Source organism: Chiloscyllium plagiosum, unplaced genomic scaffold, assembly GCF_037043375.1.
Source record: "Chiloscyllium plagiosum isolate Xiang-an unplaced genomic scaffold, Cpla_swu_hap1 HiC_scaffold_1, whole genome shotgun sequence".
NCBI lineage: Eukaryota > Metazoa > Chordata > Chondrichthyes > Orectolobiformes > Hemiscylliidae > Chiloscyllium > Chiloscyllium plagiosum.
In genome coordinates this window covers 80336797-80363007 of record NW_028270139.1, presented here as the reverse complement: position 1 = coordinate 80363007, position 26211 = coordinate 80336797, and the positions used below count along the sequence as shown (strand labels likewise).

The 26211-nt window shown below is 40.9% G+C and overlaps 1 protein-coding gene and 1 long non-coding RNA gene across 2 annotated transcripts in view; both read right to left on the bottom strand.

Moving 5' to 3' along the window:
• Window positions 1–18435, bottom strand: part of tusc3 (tumor suppressor candidate 3) — a 390300-nt gene extending 371865 nt beyond the window's left edge. Inside the window, exon 1 of the mRNA XM_043690293.2 lies at window positions 18286–18435. Coding sequence (XP_043546228.2) covers window positions 18286–18426 — 141 coding nt within the window. The 5' untranslated portion in view covers window positions 18427–18435. The remainder of the gene's footprint in view (window positions 1–18285) is intronic.
• Window positions 1–26211, bottom strand: part of LOC148152150 (uncharacterized) — a 762130-nt gene that overhangs the window by 496740 nt on the left and 239179 nt on the right. The window lies entirely within an intron of this gene.

Genomic DNA, 26211 nt, shown 5'->3' with positions numbered 1-26211 from the left:
ATGAAGAAATGTAAGTGATACAATGTGGTGAATGACTTGGCTGCTGTTATTCTAATACCTCGGGAACCTACTTTGATAGGAAACTCTGTTAATTTGTAAACTGTCACTCTTTGATATTCATTACCTTCAGCTTCATAACAAAGACAAAACTGTAGACACTATTTGAAGGTACTTGTTTTTGATTCACCTTCTACTATGCCCCACATAAACAGAGATTACAAAAAGACTGGTCGATATAAATGTTTACATAGAAATATAACTGACATTCTGATCTAAATAAAATATGATTATTGAGATTTTATAGATCTTCTATATACTGACATAAAAAATGAATTTTCAGGAACAAAATATGTAGTTCAAGCCAGGAAATACTGCAAGCTAAATTTAAAGGACCCTGTTACAGACATATTTAAATTTAAATGACCCTGTTAGAGACAAATTTCAGTCCAGGGTAGAATTCTGCCAGGTTGCTTTGTCAGTACCCAAACTGGGCATCAGGGAACAGGTTTGGTTGAGAAAATGACACTTGAAAGCACAGTGGATAACACATTGCACTATTTTGCAGATTATGAAAAGAAAGCTGATGGAGTGATAACTAGCCAGATAGGCTTTATCCTGCTTTTATGGACAGGATATATCTGGGAAATTCTACAAATCGTTTAGTAGGTGTCAGCATTGTAACTGTATAGAACAGCTTGGCTAGGGGCATGTAATTCTGGAATGCAAGTCTTCAATATTAATGCTGCAATGTTGTTAATGCCCATAGACTTTGGACTATCCAGTGCCTTTACCATTTCTTGCTATCACGTGAAGTTAATTAAATTGACTGAAGAAGACATGTGAACATGGTGGAGTAGTGGTAACATTACTGGATTAGTAACTTAGAGGCCACAGCTAATCTTCTGAGACAGTACTAACCAATCATTACAGAAAATTTAAGTACGAAGAAAATTACGTTGATGACCTGTCATCAAATTCGGCCACAGATATGACAAAGCACACTTTGCCCAGTCCACATTACATGTGGTATATATGTACCAGGACACCAGGATGCCTGGTTGGACTGAACTACCTTCTTGAACCATTGCAGTTTGCAAGGTGCTGCTGAGGAGAACATAGAACATAGAAAAATACAGCGCAGTACAGGCCCTTTGGCCCTCGATGTTGTGCCGATCCAAGCCCACCTAACCTACACGAGCCCACTATCCTCTATATGCCTATCCAATGCCCATTTAAATGCCCATAAAGAGGGAGAGTCCACCACTGCCACTGGCAGGCCATTCCATGAACTCACGACTCGCTGAGTAAAGAATCTACCCCTAACATCTGTCCTATACCTACCATCCCTTAATTTAAAGCTATGCCCCCTCGTAATAGCTGACTCCATACATGGAAAAAGGTTCTCATGGTCAACCCGATCTAAACCCCTAATCATCTTGTACACCTCTATCAAGTCACCCCTAAACCAATGAAAACAGCCCCAAGTGCCTCAGCCTTTCCTCATACGATCTTCCTACCAAACCAGGCAACATCCTGGTAAACCTCCTCTGCACCCGTTCCAGTGCCTCCACATCCTTCCTATAGTATGGCGACCAAAACTGCACACAATACTCCAGATGCGGCCGCACCAGAGTCTTATACAATTGCAACATGACCTCAGGACTCCGGAACTCAATTCCTCTACCAATAAAAGCCAGTACGCCATATGCCTTCTTCACCACAATATTTACCTGAGTGGCAACTTTCAGAGATCTGTGTACATGGACACCAAGATCCCTCTGCTCATCCACACTACCAAGTATCCAACCATTAGCCCAGTACCCCATCTTTTTGTTACTCTTACCAAAGTGAATCACCTCACACTTACCTACATTGAACTCCATTTGCCACCTTTCTGCCCAGCTATGCAGCTTATCTATATCCCTGTTGTGGTTCTGTTCGCCGAGCTGGAAGTTTTTGTTGCAAACGTTTCGTCCCCTGGCTAGGCGACATCATCAGTGCTTGGGAGCCTCCTGCGAAGTGCTTCTTTGATGTTTCCTCTGGTGTTTATAGTGGTCTGTCCCTGCCGCTTCCGGTTGTCAGTTTCAGCTGTCCGCTGTAATGGTTGGTATATTGGGTCCAGGTCGATGTGTTTGTTGATGGAGTTTGTGGATGAATGCCATGCCTCTAGGAATTCCCTGGCTGTTCTCTGTCTGGCTTGCCCTATGATAGTAGTGTTGTCCCAGTCGAATTCATGTTGCTTGTTGTCTGCGTGTGTGGCTACTAAGGATAGCTGGTCGTGTCGTTTCGTGGCTAGTTGATGTTCATGTATGCGGATTGTTAGCTGTCTTCCTGTTTGTCCTATATAGTATTTTGTGCAGTCCTTGCATGGTATTTTGTACACTACATTAGTTTTGCTCATGTTGGGTATCGGGTCCTTCGTTCTGGTGAGTTGTTGTCTGAGCGTGGCTGTTGGTTTGTGTGCCGTTATGAGTCCTAGGGGTCGCAGTAGTCTGGCTGTCAGTTCCGAGATGCTCCTGATGTATGGTAGTGTGGCTAGTCCTTTTGGTTGTGGTATGTCCTCGTTCCGTGGTCTTTCTCTTAGGCATCTGTTGATGAAGTTGCGCGGGTATCCGTTTTTGGCGAATACCTTGTATAGGTGTTCCTCTTCTTCTTTTTGCAGTTCTGGTGTACTGCAGTGTGTTGTGGCCCTTTTGAATAGTGTCTTGATGCAACTTCGTTTGTGTGTTGGGGTGGTTACTTTCATAGTTTAGGACTTGGTCTGTGTGTGTGGCTTTCCTGTGTACCCTTGTAGTGAATTCTCCGTTCGGTGTTCTTTGTACCATCACGTCTAGGAATGGGAGTTGGCTATCCTTTTCTTCTTCTCTCGTGAATCGGATTCCTGTGAGTGTGGTGTTGATGATCCGGTGTGTTTTTTCTATTTCCGTGTTTTTAATGATTACAAACGTGTCATCGACATATCTGACCCAGAGTTTGGGTTGAATTTGTGGTAGGACTGTTTGTTCTAACCTTTGCATAACTGCCTCTGCTATGAGTCCCGAGATTGGTGATCCCATGGGTGTTCCGTTGATTTGCTCGTATATCTGGTTGTTGAATGTGAAGTGTGTTGTGAGGCACAAGTCCAGTAGTTTAAGTATGTCGTCTTTGTTGATAGGTTCAGCGTCCCGTTTTCCGTTCTGTATGTCCAGTAGGTTGGCTATTGTTTCTCTGGCAAGGGTTTTGTCAATCGAAGTGAACAGTGCCGTCACGTCGAATGATATCATGGTTTCTTCTTTATCTATGTGTATATTTCTTATCTATATCCTGCTGTAACCTGACACATCCTTCCTCACTGTCAACAACTCCACCGACTTTCATATCATCCGCAAACTTGCTCACCCAACCTTCTAGCCACTCCTCCAGGTCATTTATAAAAATGACAAACAGCAATGGTCCCAAAACAGATCCTTGCAGAACACCACTAGTAACTGCACTCCAAGATGAACCTTTGCCATCAACTACTACCCTCCGTCTTCTTCCAGCCAGCCAATTCCTACCTCCAACTCACCCTCAATGCCATACTTCCATATTTTGTGCAGTAGCCTACCATGGGGAACCTTATCAAACGCCTTACTAAAATCCATATACACCACATCTACTGCTTTACCCTTATCTACCTCCTTAGTCACCTTCTCAAAGAATTCAATAAGGTTTGTGAGGCACGACCTGCCCTTCACAAAACTATGCTGACTATCCTTGATCACATTATTCCTATCCAGATGTTCATAAATCCTATCCCTTACAATTCTCTCTAAGACTTTGCCCACAACAGAAGTGAGACTCACCGGCCTATAGTTACTAGGGTTATCCCTACTCCCCTTCTTGAACAAGGGAACCACATTTGCTATCCTCCAGTCTTCTGGCATTATTCCTGTAGACAATGAGGACATAAACATGGCTCTGCAATCTCCTCCCTTGCTTCCCAGAGAATCCGAGGATAAATGCCATCAGGCCCAGGGAACTTATCTATTTTCACCCTTTCCAGAATTTCCAACACCTCTTCCCTACACACCTCAAAGCCTTCTATTCTAATTAATTGTGACTCAGTATTTACATCGGCAACAATGTCCTGTTCCTGAGTGAATACTGATGAAAAGTATTCATTCAATGTCTCCCCAATCTCTTCAGCCTCCACACGCAACTTCCCACTACTATCCTTGACTGGACCTATTCCTACCCTAGTCATTCTTTTATTCCTGACATACCTATAGAAAGCCTTTGGGTTTTCCCTAATCCTACCAACTAAGGACTTTTCATGTCCCCTCCTTGCTGCTCTTAGCTCTCTCTTCAGATCCTTCCTGGCTACCTTATAACTCTCAATCACCCCAATTGAACCTTCATGCCTCATCTTTACATAGGCCGCCCTCTTCCATTTAACAAGGGATCCCAATTCCTTATTAAACCACGGCTCCCTCACACGACCCTTTCCTCCCTGCCTGACAGGTACATACTTATCAAGGACACTCAATAGTTGCTCCTTGAACAAACTCCACATATCAATTACACCCTTGCCTTGAAGCCTACTTTTCCAAGCCACGCATCCTAGGTCATGCCTCACCGCATCATAATTTCCCTGCCCCCAGCTATAACTCTTGCCCTGCAGTGCACACTTATCCCTCTCCATCACTAGAGTAAAAGTCACCGAATTGTGGTCACTGTCCCCAAAGTGCTCACCTACCTCCAATTCTAACACATGGCCTGGTTCGTTACCCAGAACCAAATCCAGTATGGCCTCACCTCTTGTTGGCCTGTCTACATATTGTGTCAGGAAACCCTCCTGCACACATTGGACAAACACCGACCCATCTAACGAACTCAAGCTATAGCTTTCCCAGTCAATATCTGGAAAGTTAAAGTCCCCCATAACAATTACCCTATTACTTTCACTCTTCTCCTGAATCATCCTCGCAATCCTTTCTTCTATGTCTCTAGGACTATTAGGAGGCCTGTAGAAAACTCCTAACAGGGTGACCTCACCTTTCCTATTCCTAACCTCAGCCCAAACTACCTCAGATGGCGAGTCTTCATCCGTCGTCCTTTCCACCGCTGTAATACTATCTTTGACAAGCAATGCCACACCTCCCCCTCTTTTACCCCCACCTCTGACCCTACTAAAACATTTAAACCCTGGAACCTTCAACAGCCAATCCTGTCCCTGTTCTATCCATGTCTCCGTAATAGCCACAACATCGAAATCCCAGGTACCAACCCATGCTGCAAGTTCACCTACCTTATTTCGTATACTTCTTGCATTGACGTATACACACTTCAAGCCACTTTCCTGTTTACAGGCACCCTCCTTTGAGATTGATGCCATGTTCCTAACCTCCCTACACTCCAGGTCCTGCACCCTAAAGCTACAATCTAGGTTCCCATGCCCCTGCAGAGTTAATTTAAACCCCCCCAAGACCACTAGCAAACCTCCCCCCAAGGATACTGGTGCCCCTCAGGTTCAGGTGTAGACCATCCTGTTTATAGAGGTCCCACCTTCCCCAGAAAGAACCCCAGTTATCCAGATACCGGAATCCCTCATTCTGCACCATCCCTGTAGCCACGCATTTAACTGTTCTCTCTCCCTATTCCTCAACTCTCTATCATGTGGCACGGGTAACAAACCAGAGACAACCACTCTGCTTGTTCTAACTCTGAGCTTCCAACCTAGCTCCCTGAAAACCTGCCTAATATCCTCAGCCCTCTTCCTACCTATGTCATTGGTGCTAATGTGGACCACGACTTCGGGCTGCTCCCCCTCCCCCTTAAGGACCCGGAAAACACGATCAGAGACATCACGTACCCTTGCACCTGGGAGGCAACATACCAAACGTGAGTCTCTCTGGCCCCCACAAAACCGAACTATCGAGTCCCCAATAACTATTGCTCTGCTCTTCTCCACCCTTCCCTTCTGAGCAACGGGGACAGGCTCCGTGCCAGAGGCCGGAAGCCCATTGCTTACCCCTGGTAAGTTCCCCCACCCCCCACAAGTATCCAAAACGGTATACTTGTTCTTGAGGGGAAAGGCCGCAGGGGGTCCCTGCACTGGCTGCTTCCTCCCAGTCCCCCTCACTGTCACCCATCTGTTTGCAATCTTTGGAGTTACTACTTCCCTAAAGCTCCAATCTCTGACCCCCCTCTGCCTCCCGAATGATCCTAAGTTCATCCAACTCCAGCTCCAGTTCCCTAACATGGTCTTGGAGGAGCTGGAGATGGGTGCACTTCCTGCAAGTGTAATCAGCAGAGACGACCATGGCATCCCTCACCTCAAACATGTTGCAAGAGGAACATTGCACTGCCTTCACTGCCATCCCTCTAAAAGTAACCTGTAAAAAAAAAGAATTTCCAGGATTTTGATCAAACAGGTGAAATAACTTCAAAATAGTTCCAGGTCAGGACAACATGTAGTTTTAAGGGAAACTTGCAAGCAGTAGCATCTTCACATGCTTCTTGCCCTTGTTTTTCTGCAAGATACTGTTCACAGTTTTGGAAGGTCATGACAAATGAACTTTGGCAATCTGCTGTAGTATACATGTTGTACATGACCATCTTCCACAACTTGGGGTCTAAGCAGCTGAAGTAACTGCCAGCAATGTTGAAGCAGTTATAATAGCAAATGCACAGGAAACAAGATTTAAGGATGTATGGATATCTCAGAGGGTTGTGGAGCTGGCGTACTTTACAAAGATAGAGAGGGACAAGGCCATTGAGTTACTTGGATAAAAACAAGTGATGAGATTTTCAAAACTGAGAAACTGGTTGACTGGGATGCACTGTAAGTCAGCGAGCACATGAGTGATAGAACAGTACTGTGAATTAAGACATGGACAGCTGAGTTTTGCAATGACTACCTCAAGTTTACAAACAGTAAACTGTTGGTGAGGTGTCAGGATTGCATTGGGACAACCAGTTTCTCAGTTACAAGGCTTGAATGAGGCTTTCATCTGCAGATGAGCTGAGACAGAGGTTCGAATCAAGTGGTCACAGTGATAGCATTAGTAAGAATTTGGAAATTCATAAGGATCAAATGTGACACCAAGGTTGTGAATAGTTTAGTGTAAGCTCAGATTGTTGCCAGAGAGAAGGCATGTTAGAGCTGAGACTGAAAATAATTTCTTCAGACTGTTGACAATTGGAGAAAATTTCCACGCATCCAGTACTGAATGTTTTTAGATTAGATTACTTACAGGGTGGAAACACCGACCCGCCGAAGCACAACCCACCCAGACCCATTTCCCTACATTTATCCCTTCACTTAACACCACGGGCAATTTAACTTGGCCAATTCACCTGACCTGCACAGTTTTGGACTGTGGGAGGAAACCGGAGCACCCGGAGGAAACCCACGCAGACACAGGGAGAACGTGCAAACTCCACACAGAGAGTCGCCTGAGGCGGGAATTGAACCCGGGTCTCTGGCGCTGTGAGGCAGCAGTGCTAAGCACTATGTCAGATGTTGGATAAACATCTGATAATTTAGAAAAAATAGAATAGACAGAAAGATAATGGTGGTCTCAGCATACATATATGTACTTAAGTGTGCTTAAGAGGAGGTTGCCAAAGAGCAACATGTAAATGTGGAACAGGTGGTGGTAATGGGTATCAAAGATAACGGTGAAGAAACAGGAAGAAATGCCTTCCAAGTGATTCTCTCACAGTAATTAGAAAAATAAGAATGGAACTAAGCAGAAACACACTCACCTAGCAGAATGATAGTGAGGAAGAACTGAAGGAAGATATTTTGATTAAATACGTCAAAGAAAATGAACTAATTGATAGAAGAATCAATATCCAAGGTGCCATTTTTATAGTTACATTGCAGTCAGGTGCTGAACAATATCTCAGTCCACAAGGCACATGGAGAGCTGCAGAAAAAAATACTTATACTTGATAAAGCTGCAGCAGAGTATGTGTCATTAATTCAAACTTCTACAAACCAGACTTGTTACCCCTGTAGATCTTTAGCCCAGTTAAGTGAAATGCCATCACTGCAGCCGATTAATCAGTACTGATATACGCTAAGACATTGGTTACTCAGCCTGCAGAATCCAAATCCAATTTATTAAGGCAAAAACATCACGCAAAGCCCAAACTATTGGAGAAGGATTAGACTATCAATTAATACTTTAAATGAAGTTACAAATGAAGGACATTAAAAAAATTCAAGAAGTAAATATAATTGTCTTGCAAATTTTTATTTGGATTTTATTTTGTTACCGACTTTAGATATTTTATACTTTCAGAATTGAGCAAAGAAAGTGTGTGGTTGGAAAATAATAAGCTATTTAAGCAAATTATGAAACCTGATGTACACAGCTGATCAAAAATAAAGGCTATTGTACAGCATACATCTGACTCTGTAAAGGCTGAAAATGCTTAACATAGTGCCATCTACAGGACTAACATTTGTTGCAGGTACTTAATAAATTGCAGTGATTCATTCGATGTAACAAATATATAACATACATAAAAGGCCTCTGTGACACGGTGGTACCGTCACTACCACTGGGCTAGAAGCCTTAGGTTCAAATCACACCTGTTCCAGAGATCTGTGATGATACTGCTAAACAGACATATTAAAAATATCCACAACATACACAGAAGGCCTTTGCGATGGAGTAGCAACCTCTATATGGCTAGTCTTGCAATATGAATGCCACAAACAGAAAAGATAGATGCTAAAATTTCATAGCTCAATACCACATAATCTATCATTACAGAAAAAATAAAAAGAAGCAACATTAAAGATAAAAATATAGGTAAGAGGAGAAATAGACAAGTGTGCTTAGGGAGCACCAAAGTTGGTATCAGATTGGTTAGTTTGGAGGTTAGCCAAGAATCCATTTAAGAACAAAGACTGAAGAGATTTTGAAGGAAATTTTGGTCAACAAATATTTTATCATATTATAATCTTTGCTACTTCTGTACTTTCTGTGGAAGAAAGTTGGAGACAACATAGATGCATCTGAAAGAATCAAAGAAAGAAGCTGTAATTTGGATTATTCAGAGTAATTTATGCAATTCTGAGCTGCAATGACACAAGCTGGGGTAAAACGATAGCTACAAAATGAGCCTATAAAAGAAGCCCTTCCGTAAGCTCTCTAACAGCAAAGGAGAGCACATACATTAATGTAGAATACAAGAACAAAACTTGCGCTGTCTTCTTAAAAGAAAAGGTTGCAAGCAAATGCTATTACCTTTGAGAACTGAAACCATGTGACAGTAAGATGTAAAAGCAGAAGTAGGCCATTCAGGCCGTACAATTTGCTCCTTCATTCAATGAGATCATGGTTGATTTGATAATCCTGACCTGGAATTCCTAACTTTTCCCCATAATACTTGCTTCCCTGACTGATTAAAACATCTGCCTAGATCAGCCTTGAATATACTTAACAACCAGGCTTGACAGGCCTTTGTGTAAAGAACTCCACAGATTGATTCCACTGAAAAAACAAAATACTCATCTCGGTTTAAAATGGCATTATGAGATTTTGCCCTCTTCCTGACTCTCCTACATGGGGAAACAATCTCTTGCACCTAGTCAAGCCCCCTAAAAATCTTATATATTTCAATAAGATCTATTCTCGTTCTTCTAAATTCCAGTGAGCACAAGCCTAACCTACTCTATCTCCATCACAAAATCCTTACAAACCAAGACTGCCTCCAATGTTAATACAAGTAGACAACCCTTTATCCAAAATGCTCCGAAGGTTGTCTTTGTGAATTTTTTTTCTCATTAACAAGGTTGTTTGGCATGTAAACAGGTAACCCAAGTCAACATCCTCTCAATGTGTCACTCAGATGCAACGCGGAGGCATGTCGTCCAGCACTGGCAGGCCTCAATTCTGTCTCAAGGTCCATTTTACTCAGTGAGTCTGCTCCTCCAATAAGACTTTTTAAAAATTTCACTATCAAACTGTCACTTATTCTGAAATTCGAAAAATTCTGAGTTCCAAAACCTAGTCCCTAGCACTTCGGATAAAGGATTGTGCACCTGTATATCATTCCAACGAAAAGGAGACAAAAACTGTTCACAGCATTCTAGGTATGATCTGACTAGCGCCTTGTAGAGTTTTAGTAAGATCCCCATACCTTTATGAACCATTCCCTTAGAAAAATAGGCCATTGCTCTATTTGCCTTTTTTTACTATCCACTGAACTTGGCTGTTAGCTTTTTTGTGATTCATGCACAAGGAGCCGAGAATATCTTAGTGCTTTCCCCATTTAAATAATATTCACTCATCTATCCATATATCCAATAGAAGTGCATTACTGCACATTTTGTCCACATCTGCCAAGTGTTTACTTTCTCACTTAAACCATCTATATCCCTCTGTGGATTGTGTCATTCTTACTACTTGCCTGTCCACCTATTTTTGTATCATTTGTTACTATGGGAACTGTACCTTCTTTCATTGAAGTGGAAGTCCCGGTGTCAGACTGAGGTGGCCAAATTTAAAAATCACACAACACCAGCTTATAGTCCAACAGGTTTATTTGGCAGTACAAGCTTTCAGAGCGCTACACCTTCGTCAGGTAGCTAGTGGAGTAGGATCATAGGACTCAGAATTGAAAACAAAAGACCATAGTGTCATACACTAATGCAATATATTTAACAAACCTAGATTGCTGTGAAGTATTTCATCTTTTAGTGTGGGCTGCAGGTTACAATTTATTAATATGTAAGTCCCAGAACTTCTTTCAAATCACATTCCTGAGAGAACTTAAAGGTATTATAAATAAGGTGACATCTCAGCTCAGGCAATGCATTAAAGATGTGAGGTTAAAGTCTGTACGTATTCCAATCCTGAGTCAGACGGGTTCTATTCCCAAAGTAGGAATTTATAAAACGTCCCATGGATTATAAAAACTATTGACTGCCTCCAGATTGCGTGCTTTTTGACCAAAATAGAATGTATCTACTAATACAATTCTGTAAATGCAAATTCACACCATAGACTCATATGCATTTATAGAATTCACAGTAGCTTTCCCATTAACTACCTGACAAAGGAACAATGCTCCGAAAGCTTGCACTTCCAAATAGACCTGTTGGATTACAACCTGGTGTTGTGTGATTTTTAAACTTTGTTCACCCCAGTCCAACACCAGCACTTCCACATCATAAATTTATCAGGCATTTCCTCCTTGCCCTCATTCTGCTTAATGTTATTATCTATTTTTAAATGTTCCACTCTTCTATTCTTGATAACAGACTCTTAACATCCGTCATTGGGAAAATGTTAAGCTAACTGACCTATAGTTAACTGTTTTTATGTCTCCCTTTTTTTGATTTAGGGTGTTGCATTGGCAGTTTTCCAACCTTCTGTGACTTTCTTTGAATCTAAGAATTCTTGACAGATTACTTCCAGAACCACTATCCCTCTAGCTACTTCTTTCAAAATTCTAAAGATGCAACTCATCAGATCCAAGGGGTCTTAATGATCTTTAGTCTCATTAGTTTCCCTCGTACATTTTCCTCTTCCACCGCTCCCTTGTTCCCTATTTCAGAATTTTTGGAATGTTATTGCATCTTTTGCCATGAAGTACCTATTCAACTCATCTACCATTTCCTGGTTTCCCATCATTGTTTTACCAGCCTTGCTCCCTAAGGGGCATATGTTCACTTTAATCTCTCTATTCCTTGATATAGATTTGAATAAGCTCTTTCTGTATGTTATTAAATTACTTGCTTCTTTACACTAGGTTTATTTTCTCCCCCTAATAAATTTGGGCATCCTTTGTGACTTTTAAAGCTTTCCTAATTCTCTAGTTTACCACTAATCTTTGCCAAATTGTGGATTTCTCTTTCAATTTGACAAGGTCTTTAACTTCTCGGGTTAACCAGGGTTCACTTACCTACTTCCTAAAGTCCTTTTTCCTCAATGGGATAAATCTTTCTGAGATATGGACTATTTTCTTAAACTTTTAACTTTTTAAGTCAAACTTATAGACACTCCTTGAAAACATACAAGCATGTAATATGATATATTGAAGATCTCTCTTACCAGGACCTCAAGGCACTACATTGTTTTCCTCAAGTCATAGTATCATAGAATGCTGTCAGTGTGGAAACAGGCCATTCAGCCCAACAAGTCCACACCGACCCTCTGAAGCGTAACCCATACAGACCCATTTCCTTACCCTATTACTCTACATTTCTCCTGACTAACGTAGCTAACCTACACATCCCTGAACACAATCGGCAATGTAGCATTGCCAGTTCACATAACCTGCACGTTTTTGGACTGCAGGAGGAAACTGAAGCACCCGGAGGAAACCCACGCAGACAGGAGGAGGATGTGCAAACTACACACAGACAGTTGCTCAAGCCTGGAATCAAACCCGGATGCCTGGCACTGTAAGGCAGCATTACTAACCACTGAGCCACCATGCCACCATATAACACTAGAAGTATTAATAGACATCCAAAATCATGTTGCAAATTCATTCAGCCATTCTGTTAATGTAATCAATTGAGGAAGATTAGACACTCACATCACAGTGTCCTATAATGGCTCAACATTTCTCCAATTCTATATTAACATGTTTAAATATTACCAATAAACACATAATATATAGATATGAAATTTGATTAATCATAAGTTTCAAAAAATAGAAATATAAATGTCCTTACAACAAAGTGATGAACTGATGAAGCCATTAACTTCTTAAATAAATGTATGTTTGAAGATTGATATTTTTGCATCATTAAAATTGCATTTGATTACTAAATGCACATTTTGCATCTTTATATTCTCACAAGCTGCGGCATCGCCATTTTATCGAAAACACTATTTATCCTAGGGTACGCCTGCAAATTCTATATTTTATTTACCTCTGAGGCCATTCTGACAGTTAACTCAAATATTGTAATCCCTCTCTGTGGAAACACATGAAATAGATGGACAAATCTTTTTGTTCAAATAGACTTATAATTGTACAAATTATTAACAATAAAGGCATTGAAATACCTGTTCAAAATTTTATGCTTTTCATTAAATTTCCTAATTTAAAACAAACATTTCCATTCCCAGCTGGACAGAATTTCATGTTTCTTTCATTACATCCACAATTTAAAACAAGCATTTCCATTTCTCTCAAAAAAAAAGGTTAACATTAGGATGACAATAAATTAATCTGCACTTCTTTCATAAAGAAATACTGAGATTTGACGCAAATATTTAAAAGGTCTCAAATTCAGAGCTATGAAAGAGGTTATGGATGTGAAAAAGAATTTTATCTGTAAGTTTACTACGTGGCAACAAACCTGATTGCCAGTATGGCACCATTCAAATGGAAAAGCCTGTAACACAAGAATGCATCCAAGTCATCGTAGGTAGGCTGTGGAATGCAGAAGGAAAAGGAGGAGCTTGAAATGGAGATTGTAGTAGTAGATGTAATTGATGTGTTAAGATGATGAACAGAGAAGATAGCATTTGGGTGGTGCAAAACAGTAATCACAGGAAGTGAAATAGGTAATCTTGTTGGATGGGACGGAAAGCTCCTGATCTTTCTAGCTCACAAGCAGCAGACTTATGAGACCCGCCCTTCCTGCCTTTTTTAATCTGCTGGACTTTCAAATGCCCATAAAATCTGTTCAGCATTAATTAAAATGGCAAGTTTTCTGTTTTTTAAATAAACAAGACAGTTTTCCACAGACTTTGGGAGAAAAGGAGTACCACTGAGTAACAGGCTTTTAAAACCAAGAGCTGGATGTTACCAGAAATCCTAAGTGTCATTTTCATCAAATTTCATAGAGGGTTTCTCTCCACAAGGCCTCCTGGGTTTTCTTGCACTCTTATCGCAAACTCAGATCATTAATTAGATACCACTCCTAAATTGTGCCCCTCTGGCCTGATGCTAATCTGATTCTTTCACTCACTATTGACAGAGGTCTTTCCACTACCATATTCCACTATCAGTGCCATATTTAAAAGGTAAGTGTGCACCTGGTCAAATGTTGGCAATCCAAGGCTGCTCTGCACAGTTCATGACATTTAGCTCAGACATGGCAGACAAGAAGAAATTGGCATCCTGTTTTGTTGAAAGGGACCTGAAGGTCCTGATAGATGAGGTGCTGCCAAACATGGTCATCCTCATTCCCTCGCTCCAGCAAAGGGAGTAACACCAACAGACCCTGACACCCTGTTCCTAGCTTGCCATTTCACTGTGTGCAGTCTGAACCATCCATGTCTGATAAAGCCACAAAAAGCTCAATGACTTTTTCCTCTCCACCAGGTAGGTGTCACTTTCTCTCTGCTCATCTCACACCTCGTATATCTTTGCTACTGCATTCACCTCCCAACAAGGCTTATGCTCAACTATTCTTACGGCCACGTACATCATCATCACTCACTCACTCCCACCCATTAAATTGTCCCAAACTACTAACCCTGCATGGCTTCTGTGCTCCTACACACTCACTTGAATCACCCAGCACTTTTTCCAGCACAGACAGCTTTTTTATTTTCATTTGGCTCAATCCCCTCCTTTGTCGCATTTCAGATTAAAGTCACCCACAATAGGACTGAGAAAGCAAGACTGACATTCTGCTCCTGACCACTAACCAGAGGAAAATTCTTACCTTGCCTATGCCCCTGAACTAATTTTGGACAACACCCTTGATTTATCCTCTAACAGTAAAGTGCCTGTTTTGACATGGCTGAGGACTACTCCCCTTAGCTTTTGAAACATGGTAATTTGCTTGAAGCACAAGCAGTTCGTGTGCTGCATATACTGCTGGCATATGGCACAGATTTAAGAAGCAGGTGTTGTTAAGCAGCATCTCCACCCCCTTGACTGATCACTGCTGGCAATCACGACAACGTGCCTGGCTTTATGTCTGGGCTAAAAGGCAAATGAAGATAAAAACACTATTAGAATTATAGAATCCCTACAGTGTGGAAACAGGCCCTTTGGTCCAACAAGTCCACACAGACCCTCTGAAGAGTATTCCACCCAGACCCATTCCCCTATCCTATTACTTTACATTTCCCCTGACTAATGCACCTAACCTACACATTCCTGAACACTATGGGCAAATTTGGCATGGCCAATTCACCTAACATTCACATCTTTGCTCTGTGGGAGGAAACTGAAGCACCCAGAGGAAACCCACGCAGACACGGGGAGAATGTGTAAGCTCCAGACAGACAGTTGCAGCTGGAATCAAACACAGGTCCCTGACGCTGTGAGGCAGCAGTGCTAACCACTAAGCCACCATGCTGCTCTAGCTCAGGAGATAAATACAAAAAGGCAATGCAAGAATAGGTAAGGTCAGAAAGAAATACTGAGAGCATTGAAGTGGCACAAAATAAGAAAAAGTGATTAGCAGCAAGTGAGGAAACCTGAGATGCATCCTGGTCCAATCCATGAAATAGACGTCTATTTCGTGGATTGGGACAGGGCGGTGGCTCAGTGATTAGCACTACTGCCTCATAGCACCACAGACACTGATTCGATTCCAGCCTCGGGTGACTGACTGCGGAGTTTGCACTTTCTCCCTGTGTCTGCGTGGGTTAACTCTCGGTACTTCGGTTTCCTCCCACAGTCCAAAGATGTGCAGGTCAGGTGAATTGGCCATGCTAAATTGCCCATAGTGTTAGGTGCATTAGTCAGGGGTAAGTGTAAGGAAATGGGTCTGGGTGGGTTACTCTTCAGAGGGTCAGTGTGGACTTGTTGGGCCAAAGGGCATGCTTCCACACTGTAAGTAATCTAATCTAATCTTGATGCATAATATATCCTGGCACCAGCACTGTTATAACAGATGTCAGTGCATTCCAAAGTGCAGCACTGAAGTCCAGAAGCAAATGGATCAGAGATGTGGCATGATCTTGCCACATCAGATGTCAATGTCCAGAAATATGGGGCGTGTGCAGTGGCCTCCAGTGTTTTAAGAGATGAGAGCGCCGGGTGTCCGAAGGTGGAGGTCCAGAGGAACTAGTGGTGAGCTAGGATCATCAGGTAGCCACTCTGACTTTCATATTGTGGGTTCTCTGTCTTCTGACCAGAGGGTGAGCAAATGGGAGACTGAATACTACCAAGGTAAGATTAGGTAATGATGACAGTGATAACTAGTGCAAATCTTAGCTCACATCAAACATTTGGCTCGAAAATGACACTTTATTGGTCTTGACGTCTTGAAGGTCTTCGTTGGAAATCTCACTCCATTTTCCCAATTTTCTCTTGGAGGCTTAGGTTGTTCAGGGTCTGGGAAGGTTTTACTCCAGGTGTATTCTCTCAAGCATAAACAGTGATATTCTAAATATACATAAATGCCTTTCAATTAACTGTTATGATTTTCACTTTTATAGGAATAACTAAGTAACTCATTGTTAGTCTCAGTCCTTCATTAACACATCATAGCCAGTGTAGTGGAAAGACAACGGTTTCAAACATTCATCAGGTTGCACTTTTATTTATGTCCATTTGTTTACAAAGGGAAGTGGGACTAGTCCTTCACTTATCTTTGTAAATGAATGGACATAAAGAAAAGTGCATATTCAGCCAAGCATTTGTCAAAAACAAACTGTGAGAGAAAGCTTTTATAGGATCAGATGTTTGCCAGTTAGGTATAGTTCTGGTTAGGTGTAGTTCTAACAACAGTTGAAACTTTATTGCTGGAACAGCACAGCAGGTCAGGCAGCATCCAGGGAACAGGAGATTCGACGTTTCTTCAGGAATCCTGAAGAAGGGCCTGTGCCCGAAACGTCGAATCTCCTGTTCCCTGGATGCTGCCTGACCTGCTGTGCTGTTCCAGCAATAAAGTTTCAACTTTGATCTCCAGCATCTGCAGACCTCACTTTCTCCTCGTAGTTCTAACAACAGCCAACTTGTGTACAGAAATCTCTTACAAAACAGCAAGTTCGTGATGATCAAATAATCTATCTTCATGAAGTTGATCAAAAGAATAAATTTCACCCAGGATATCAGAGATAAATCTCCTACTCTTGTAATTTCTATGTTTAATGTAACCTTGAGTCTCAGAAGCAGGAAGTCTACCAATTGAACTGTAACTAATACACAGATTTATTCATCTTTAAATAAGGTCATCCACGAAATGTTCATTTACTTGTATTAGAAAAGGCAAAGTGCACAATAAATGAAGTGAATCTAATCATAACTGCTTTCTGTAAAATATAGCAATTTAATAATTAATAACTGCTTTTTACTTGACTTTTTTGTCAATCTTCAAAAGTATTGGAGAGACATTTGGAGGATAGTTTAGTAGATATTAATATCCAACACAGTTTACAAATTAAATAATTTTGTAACTTTGGTTTACATTCTTGCTTAAATAGACTTTGTGCAATGTGAAATCTCAATAGAAATGCTGAAAATAATCACTTCATCTGGAAGCACTTCGAGACAGAAAAAAAAAGTTTAATTTTCAAGTTGGTGATCTTTCATCAAGAATTCTGTTCCTTTCTACACACATGCTGCCAGATCTGCTGAGCATTTTCTGTTTAGTTTCGATTTTCATCATCCACAGTATCTTGACTCTGGAGCAATTTAGGTCAACTCCAGAAAATGCAAGAGAGCTGGGATATACCTGTTGCCACAAAATTTGAGCTGTAAAACAAATTATACAATCAAATAATGGTGACATATTTATAACTGTGATTTGTTTTCTCAAGATTAAACACAGATCAAGGACTTTAATTATAAACAACTTTTCTGGAATGTTAGTTACATTTTTAAAAAGTCTAAACTTATGCTGCATGCACATTAACTTCATTAAAAACACTTCAAAAGGCCTCCTTCATAAACGTATCTGAGAAATGGGTTCGAGATACTTTCTGTGAGAAAATGGTATTAGTACAAATGATCAGTATCCAAGTGAAAGCAACATTAATTATCTCATCAATGTTAAATATTCACAGCACAAAATGTTATGAGTGCAACGCTTCAGATAATTAGGTATCCATTAAAATACATCCTCTTTCACTGAAATCAGTGAAAAACTTCGAAAACCGAGTGAATATTATAATCACGGGGGTGTAATTGTGAGTTAAACAGCAGATTACAAACGCACATTCAGACCGAATGCAACACATTGAAACATAACCAAATAGTTTGTTTTGAAATGAAAAAAGAATCAGTCTAACTCTAGGCAGCTACTGCTGTATCACTGCTCCTGCTCCTGCTCCGGCCTCTGAGCATCTGCACCATCAGCACCAGTATCCATGGAGACTCGGGCCCGTCTCTCAACACGACAGACCGGTTTCCGTGAACACCGTCCGATTCACTTACCTCTTTCTTCTTCTGTCCACCTCCGAACTGAGCACACGACAGGAGGAGAAGCCAGGAGCCGACCGTTACCAGGGGCAGCGGCGCCAACCTCCGAGCAGACGCCATTCCGATAACTGGGGCAACGCTGACTGCGTATTCCATTGGCTGCGAGGCGCTGTGCCGCGAGGCACTCTGGGGGTTGCAGTCCTCAGACCGCCGTTGATCGCAGGAGCAAACTGAAGAGGGAACTACAATATCCAGAGTGCATAGGAAGGGGCAGTGGTGGATCATCAACCAGCTGGTGCCGCTGAGCCGCATCCAGCGACAAACCGAGTGATGGAGAGTGGTCTACATTCATATCTAATAACAACTTGTTCGGAAATGACATGGTACACCTCTGGATGAGGTGGGACCTGAACATGGACCTTCTGGTCCCGAGGCAAGGACGCTACCATTGCGCCACAAGACCATACTACAGAGACTATGTAGATACTCTCTTCGACCGAGCAAAGGTTTGGAAATAAAGCAGGCTTGAAATGGATTGCAAGTGTCCGCACCTCTGGGTTCAATTCCCGCCTGCTTCATACATAACATAAGACAAACAAATGCTGGAAATCTGAAACAAAAACCGAAAATGAACAGTTGAAGGGTCACTGAACTCCAAATACTAACTCTTTTTCTCTCTACACCAATGCTTCCAGACCTGCTGTGTTTATCAAGCACTTTCTGTTTCTGTATGATAACATGCCTGAATAGATTGATTCAAAAAATCCACAAGAAAGCTGATAACAGCAGCCCCAGTAAATTTTAAGGCAACAAATTTATCTTTGAATACCTGTATTATGGCATTCTTACAAAAAAAACCTGTTTGACTAACTACTGTACACTGAAGTTCTGTGGAACCATATATAGTAATTGCAGCATTATACATTTATACTGGTGAGAACAAAATTTACTTGAAAATTTGAAGCATAAAATAGAAGCAAATCATTCTTCAAGATTGAAATTGAGGTGAAAAAAACAAGTGTGCTTATGATAGGTGTGGGGCAGAAAATACAACTGAGAACAAAGAGGAATGCAAAAGGTTCAAAATCAATGTGAAAAAGCACACCAAAGAGAAGCAAAAACGTCTGGCACCCAACATAAGTTGAGTATTGAATAGGTGTTAGATCAAGTTTAATGCAGAGAAATGTGAAGTGATGTTTTTTGGTAGGAAGAACGTGGACAAACAGTTTAGAATAGGTACAATTCAAATGGGGGTTCAGGAGGAAAGAGACCTGGATGGATATGTGCGTAGATCAAATGGCAAGACAAATGGAGAGAGTAATTGGTAAAGCATACAATGTTCTGGATTTTATTACGAGGGGCACAGAATACAATCAGATGGACTATTGTGTAAAGTTCTGGACACCATACTATTGGAAGGATGTGAACATATTGCAGAGAGGGCAGAGAGATTTACAAATATGGTTCCAGGGTTGAGAAACTTCAGTTGGATGGATATATTGTAGATGTTTGGACTTTTCATCTTGAAGAGAAAAAAATAAGTAGAGATCTGATAAAAGTTTTCAAATCATAAGGCTGCTGGATACAGAAGATTGGGCTCCTTCTCAAATGGTCTCCTTCTATGCAGCAGCATTTCTGTAATTCTGTGTTATGAATGAAACATCAATGCATTTTTACTAAATATAGGTGCTTAAAAAGAATTTGAATACAACAATACTTTTATCATATGTATTAAAGACATTTTGTAAGAATTTAAATATACCACAAAAATGTAAATTATAATGGTTAGAATCATAGAAACCCTACAATATGGAAACAGGCCATTTGTTCCAACAAGTCCACACTGACTCTCCAAAGGGTATCCCACCCAGACCCATTCCCTTACTTGATATTTTCCCTGAGTAATACACCTAACCTGTACATCTCTGAACTCCATGAGGAATTTAGCAAAGCCAATCCACCTAACCTGCATATCTTTGGGTTGCAGGAAAACAGAGCACTCAGAGGAAATGCCCATAGACACAGGGAGAATATGCAAACTCCACACAGAAGTTGCCTGAGGCTGGAATTGAACCTGGGTCCCTGGCTCTGTGAGGTAGTAGTGCTAACCACTGAGCCACTGTGCCAACCTGGTTGTGGTTCCAAAAAAAGAAAAAGACAGATTAAGTAGATTGTGCATTGATACTAACACTCTTTCAGAAATATAGTTAGGAGGTGATTTCACAGCAAAAACTCATTTCTCATGTCAGAACTGTATCTTTACATTTCACTTAATTTTGAAAATGCTAACAAAACCATTACATGTACAAAAGGTCTCTGTGCGTTTGTTTATTAAAAAAACTAAGAGTACATATCAAAGGCAGTAATTTAGAGGGAGACATAATGCCAAGGGGAAATAAGTAGGATTTTTGAAGGCAACAGTAGGAAAGTATCATTGAAAATTGGCTTAAGGATCAGCCTCTATGGCAGGAAACAAACCACTGAAGAGTGTAGCCCAGTCATCAAAAGATTTTGGTAAGCAATACTGATCTGCCAGTGGGACGTCTTCTGCTCATTTCACCAGGCCTAATGGTCTGGCTGTTTCCTCTTCAATTGCTCTGGGGAACTTCACATTCTCAACTTCAAGTTGTCTAACATCATGGCACAAATCATTCAGACTTTGGATCATCAGAAACCAGAGGTAAGACTAAAGATGTGTATTTGTACGTTGTGGAAGTCCTGATTCTTTGACCTTTGTGGGAAATGTCCAGTAAGTTATAAGCCTCCAGTGAGCAAATTCTGCTGCATGGGATTCTTTGCAAATTTCTCCAGCTCTGATCAAGTATTGACAATTTGGTTAAGATCAATGAGACTTTCCTTGATGGTTGCCCAATTTAAAACTGGTCTAACACTTGAGTAGCTCCAAATCTGCACTTCAAATCACACCACCTACGCTCTTGGCTCGAAAATAAACAACCTCACCCAGGCAGTACTGACTACTCCTCTGACTCAACAATCCTCTTTCCAAACAACCCAACTACCTATCTACCTCCTCAACCCCAACTATTCCCCAGCCCGACTACCTCCATCAACCAGCTGTGACAACAGCCCCATAAACGGCTCCCTTTCGGAATGGCAGGCGGTGACCAGTGGTGTGCCGCAGGGATCAGTGCTGGGACTGCAGCTTTTTACAATGTACATTAATGATATAGATGAAGATATTAAAAGTAATATTTGCAAATTTGCTGATGACACAAAGCTGGGTGGCAGGGTGAAATGTGAGGAGGATGTTATGAGAATACAGGGTGACCTGGACAGGCTAGGTGAGTGGACGGATTAATGGCAGATGCAGTTTAATGTGGATAAATGTGTGGTTATCCACTTTGGTGACAAGAACAGGAAGGCAGATTACTACCTAAATGGAGTCAAGTTAGGTAAAAGGACAGTACAACGAGATCTAGGTGTTCTTGTACATCAGTCAATGAAAGCAAGCATGCAGGTACAGCAGGCAGTGAAGAAAGTTAATAGCATGCTGGCCTTCATAACAAGAGGAATTGAGTATAGAAGCAAAGAGGTCCTCTGCAGCTGTACAGGGCCCTGGTGAGACTGCACCTGGAATATTGTGTGCAGTTTTGGTCTCCAAATTTGAGGAAAGATATTCGGGCTATTGAGGGAATGTAGCATAGGTATACAAGGTCAATTCCCCGAATGGCGGGATTATCTTATGCTGAAAGAATGGGAGCGACTGGGCTTGTATACACTTGAGTTTAGAAGGCTGAGAGGGGATCTGATTGAGACGTATAAGATTATTAAAGGATTGGACACTCTGAAGGCAGGAATTATGTTTCCGCTGATGGGTGAGTCCCGAACCAGAGGACACAGTTTAAAAATGAGAGGTAGGCCACTTAGAACAGAGTTAAGGAGAAACGTCTTCACCCAGAGCGTGGTGGATGTATGGAATGCTGTGTCCCAGAAGGCTGTGGAGGCCAAGCCTCTGGATACTTTCAAGAAAGAGTCAGGTAGAGCTCTTAAGGATAGTGGAATCAAGGGTTATGGGGATAAGGCAGGAACAGGATACTGATTGTGAATGATCAGCCATGATCATAATGAATGGTGGTGCTGGCTCGAAGGGCAGAATGGTCTACTCCTGCACCTATTGTCTATTGTCTATTGACCATATTCCTGTAAGCATGACCATCCCCAACACCTAACAACCATACAGGTACTCCCCAAGTGTGCTTGACCTTAACCTGACTACCCACCTACCCACTTATTCACCTAGCCATCTTACCCACCTATGTAACTGCACACACATCCAGATCGTTCAGCTGATAATTCAGCATACCACCATGTTAAACATCAATTGTAAGAGTTACTAAGGATGGCAAGGTCACAGAATATATGCTGAGTCAGGGAGTTTAATGTCCATCACGAAGAGTTGCTCAGTTATACCACGACTGACTGAGTCCAAAGGAGACAGCTGCTGGATTGGTCTCCAAGTGAGGGAAACAGCATAAGAAAAATAACCTGCTTCATCTTGTCCTTGCAAATCTAACTGCCACAGATGCATCTGTCCAGCACAGTACTGGTATAAGTAACCACTGCATAACATTTATGGAGAAGACATCTGACATTCACATTCAGAATAGCTTTGATTGCGTTGTGCAGCATTATCACTATCCTAAATGAAATTGACTTCAAACAATTCTAGAAACTCAAGACTGAGCATCCACAATATCCTGGACCATCAACAGCAGCAGCATAGCATTCAATCACATTCCATAGCATCATGATCTACCTTATCCTCTACTGCACCATTACCACCAAGTCAGAGATTTAACTTGTTTCAAGGGAGGTGCAGGAGGCATATAAATATGAGATGTCAACCTGCTGAAGCTACAACACAGGACTACTTGCATACCAAACAGTGCAAGCATCAAGTGACAGCAAGTCATAAAGAAAATGTAAACAGCTTACTGATTTTCAGATCATTCCACTGCACACTGTCTCTCTGAGTTTTCTAGGATTGCTGCCTTTAAAACAATTATTACATTGTGGGATACAGATCCCAGTTTCTGCAGAATTATTAAAAGAGCAGTCAGGAAAAGAAAATTAGCAACTTTAAGGAGGACCACTATGAACAGTGCAGGGGTGCATGGCAGGAGCAACATGAAAATGAGGTGTCAACCTGGTTGAATTAAAACTCAAGAGGTGCACATACCAAGTGGCATAGGTAATAGACAGTTAAGTGATTCCACAATCAGTGGACCTGATCTAAACTCTGCAATCCTGCCACATCCAGCCATGAATAGTGGCATATTGTCAAAGAACTAACAAGAGGAGGAATCTTTACATACATCCTCAATGACGGGCACATTGCTGCAAACACAAGGCTGAAACGCAACCATCTTTCACTAGGATTTATATTTTTTGAGATAAATGATGATCAGCTTCCACGTTGAGATGGATCTGTAGCAAACAGCCTTGTTTGTTTTTAGAGTATCTAGGCAAGCATGAAACAAGCCATGTACTCTTGAATAGTATAGCATGCTTCTATAAGCAGAAATAAAGAATTGCATTAGAAATAATGCCAATACATTCTTTATCCATCCAAGTGCAACAGAACAGCTATGAAATGTTGTTGTAATCTTGAGGAATATAGGTTGGCCTGGATAGCCTTGACAAAGTCCTCTACTCAATGGTCAATGTGAAGAAGATGTACAATGGCATGATTTTCATCAGGTTCTTTTTTGATGATGACTTTCACTGATAGTAAGACACATCCTACTGACAAAATAATGATCCTAAGTTACAATGAAGAAATAATTACATTAATTAGGTAATTAATTGGACAAAAATCCAAAGTATGGTGTTTAGATAAAAAAAAGTTAGCTTCTATCCCATTAACCAAGTATATCTTAAATGTATATGTTTTCAAAAATGTCAAACAGCTTCTCCAATAGCATCATGTATGCTTTACTTTAAACTAAAATAGCTGCCTTTTATATAACTCACAGCCAGAGAGCGCTGATTAATCAATAGGATCTGGTATATGAATCCCTGCTGCTTTGATGGTTAATATGAAAGTATAATTGCTAATTATTTTCAGCTATTAATAATTATTACATTTTATGGTGGAGAGCCAGCTATTATTAGCCATTTTTCCATTTTTTAAACTAGGTTGTGAAGAGTGTTAACATTTGTTCCAGCTTCATCAAATAAATTACCTTGAACATGCTTTCAGCTGTCTAGACAAAAATATACTTTAGCCATATTTGCAACTGACACAAAAGTATGTGGAAAAGCAGAATATGAGGATACAAACAATTTACGGGGAGAAACTGTTAGGTTAGGTAAGTAAGTAGGCAAAAAGTTGGCAAATAGAGTATACTGTGGGAAAATGTGAAGCTGTTCATTTTGGAAGGAAGTAGAAAAGAATAGAGTACTATTTAGATGGGGGAAAACTGCAGAAAGCGGCAACACAAAGGGACTTGGGGGTACCTGTACACAAAACACTGGAATCCTATATTTTTTCAACAAGCATCCAGAAGTAATTGTGAAACCTGAGCTCTGTTAGACTAGTACAGCAGAAAATACTACATAGTTTTAGTTTGTAAGTAACACACCTTTCAAAAATGCTTATACTTCTGAGAAAAAGAAAATTAAACAAAATCCCAAATAGTAGTTGGTACTTCACATTTTCCATAGTTTTGATCAAATATGAGTGCAACTTACTCATTTTACAATCAGATTGGATGATTTTTTTTTACAGTTATACAAACATTACCCAAAATTTACAATTATGGTTTTAGCCTTCAGTGAACCTTACAGCATTTTCTATAACTGTCCAAAGTACACCTTACATTTCACTTATGTTCCTATAATAACACAGAGGCAAATTTCAATGATCTGTCTCATTATTAACTGAAAATTAGATGATTTGACAGTTTTGCAACCAGTGGTAGATTATAATGATGTAGGCCCCAACTTCACGATTAACAGTGGGTCACTATTTGCATAGGATTAGGTAAATAGAGACGTTTTTCATTTAAAAATATAATGTAGAAGATATAAGGCTAAACCTTTTACTTGTTATTTTTTGGGTGTTTCATGGAAGCTTTCATGTCACTGGCTATGGCAACTTTTCTCATGCAATTTTTCACTATGCGTGTCATTAGTGAAACATCTGGACTCTATAACATTCTTATTGTTGAATTTTGCAGATGCAGAAACAGAATTACTTACTGCTGCTGGGATTTTCTGGCATTGATAGCTTGGACACTAAACCCCAGCTGTGCACCAGTGTAAATGCTGCATCAATATCTGATGCTTGACTTACTGTAGAGGAGATGGCCAGGAGGGGAAGTTAGGACTACAGTTCACAATCAGGTGGAAAAGAGCTCTGTCTTCTTTCCTCTGGATTGCCATAGGAAGTCACAACGCCAGACACTATTAGCCTGAACTGAGATAGCCGCTCAGGTCAGTGCAGTGTCCCTTGTTAGAAGAAATGTCCAGCAATGTAGAAAGTAGGTCAATAACATTTTGCGCTTTATAAAAGTAGGCCACCATCTTCTCTGATATTTCACACTCACTGTAACTTTGCCATTGAATACATTTTCCTCCAAGGCCAATGGTCTACTACTCGCACTACTGCATACAACATCTGAACTCAATTGTTCTCACCCACCTTATCTTCTGAAATATCTGAGCTTTTTCTCCTCTGTGCTTCTTACTTACTCACTCACTTGAGACACTTCAACATCTTTCCCTCTCCTGTGCTGTTAACATTAGCTTTTCCAGCTACTTTCATCTCACTCACTATTTCCTGTTACCAACGTGATGGTGACTTGTCCCACATGGTACCTTGTGTTCTCCCGTGATATCAGATCCCACTTTTATATTTGGTGTTCCCCCACTTTACACTCACTTCCCCTCTGCATCCCAGCATTATAACTCCAAACC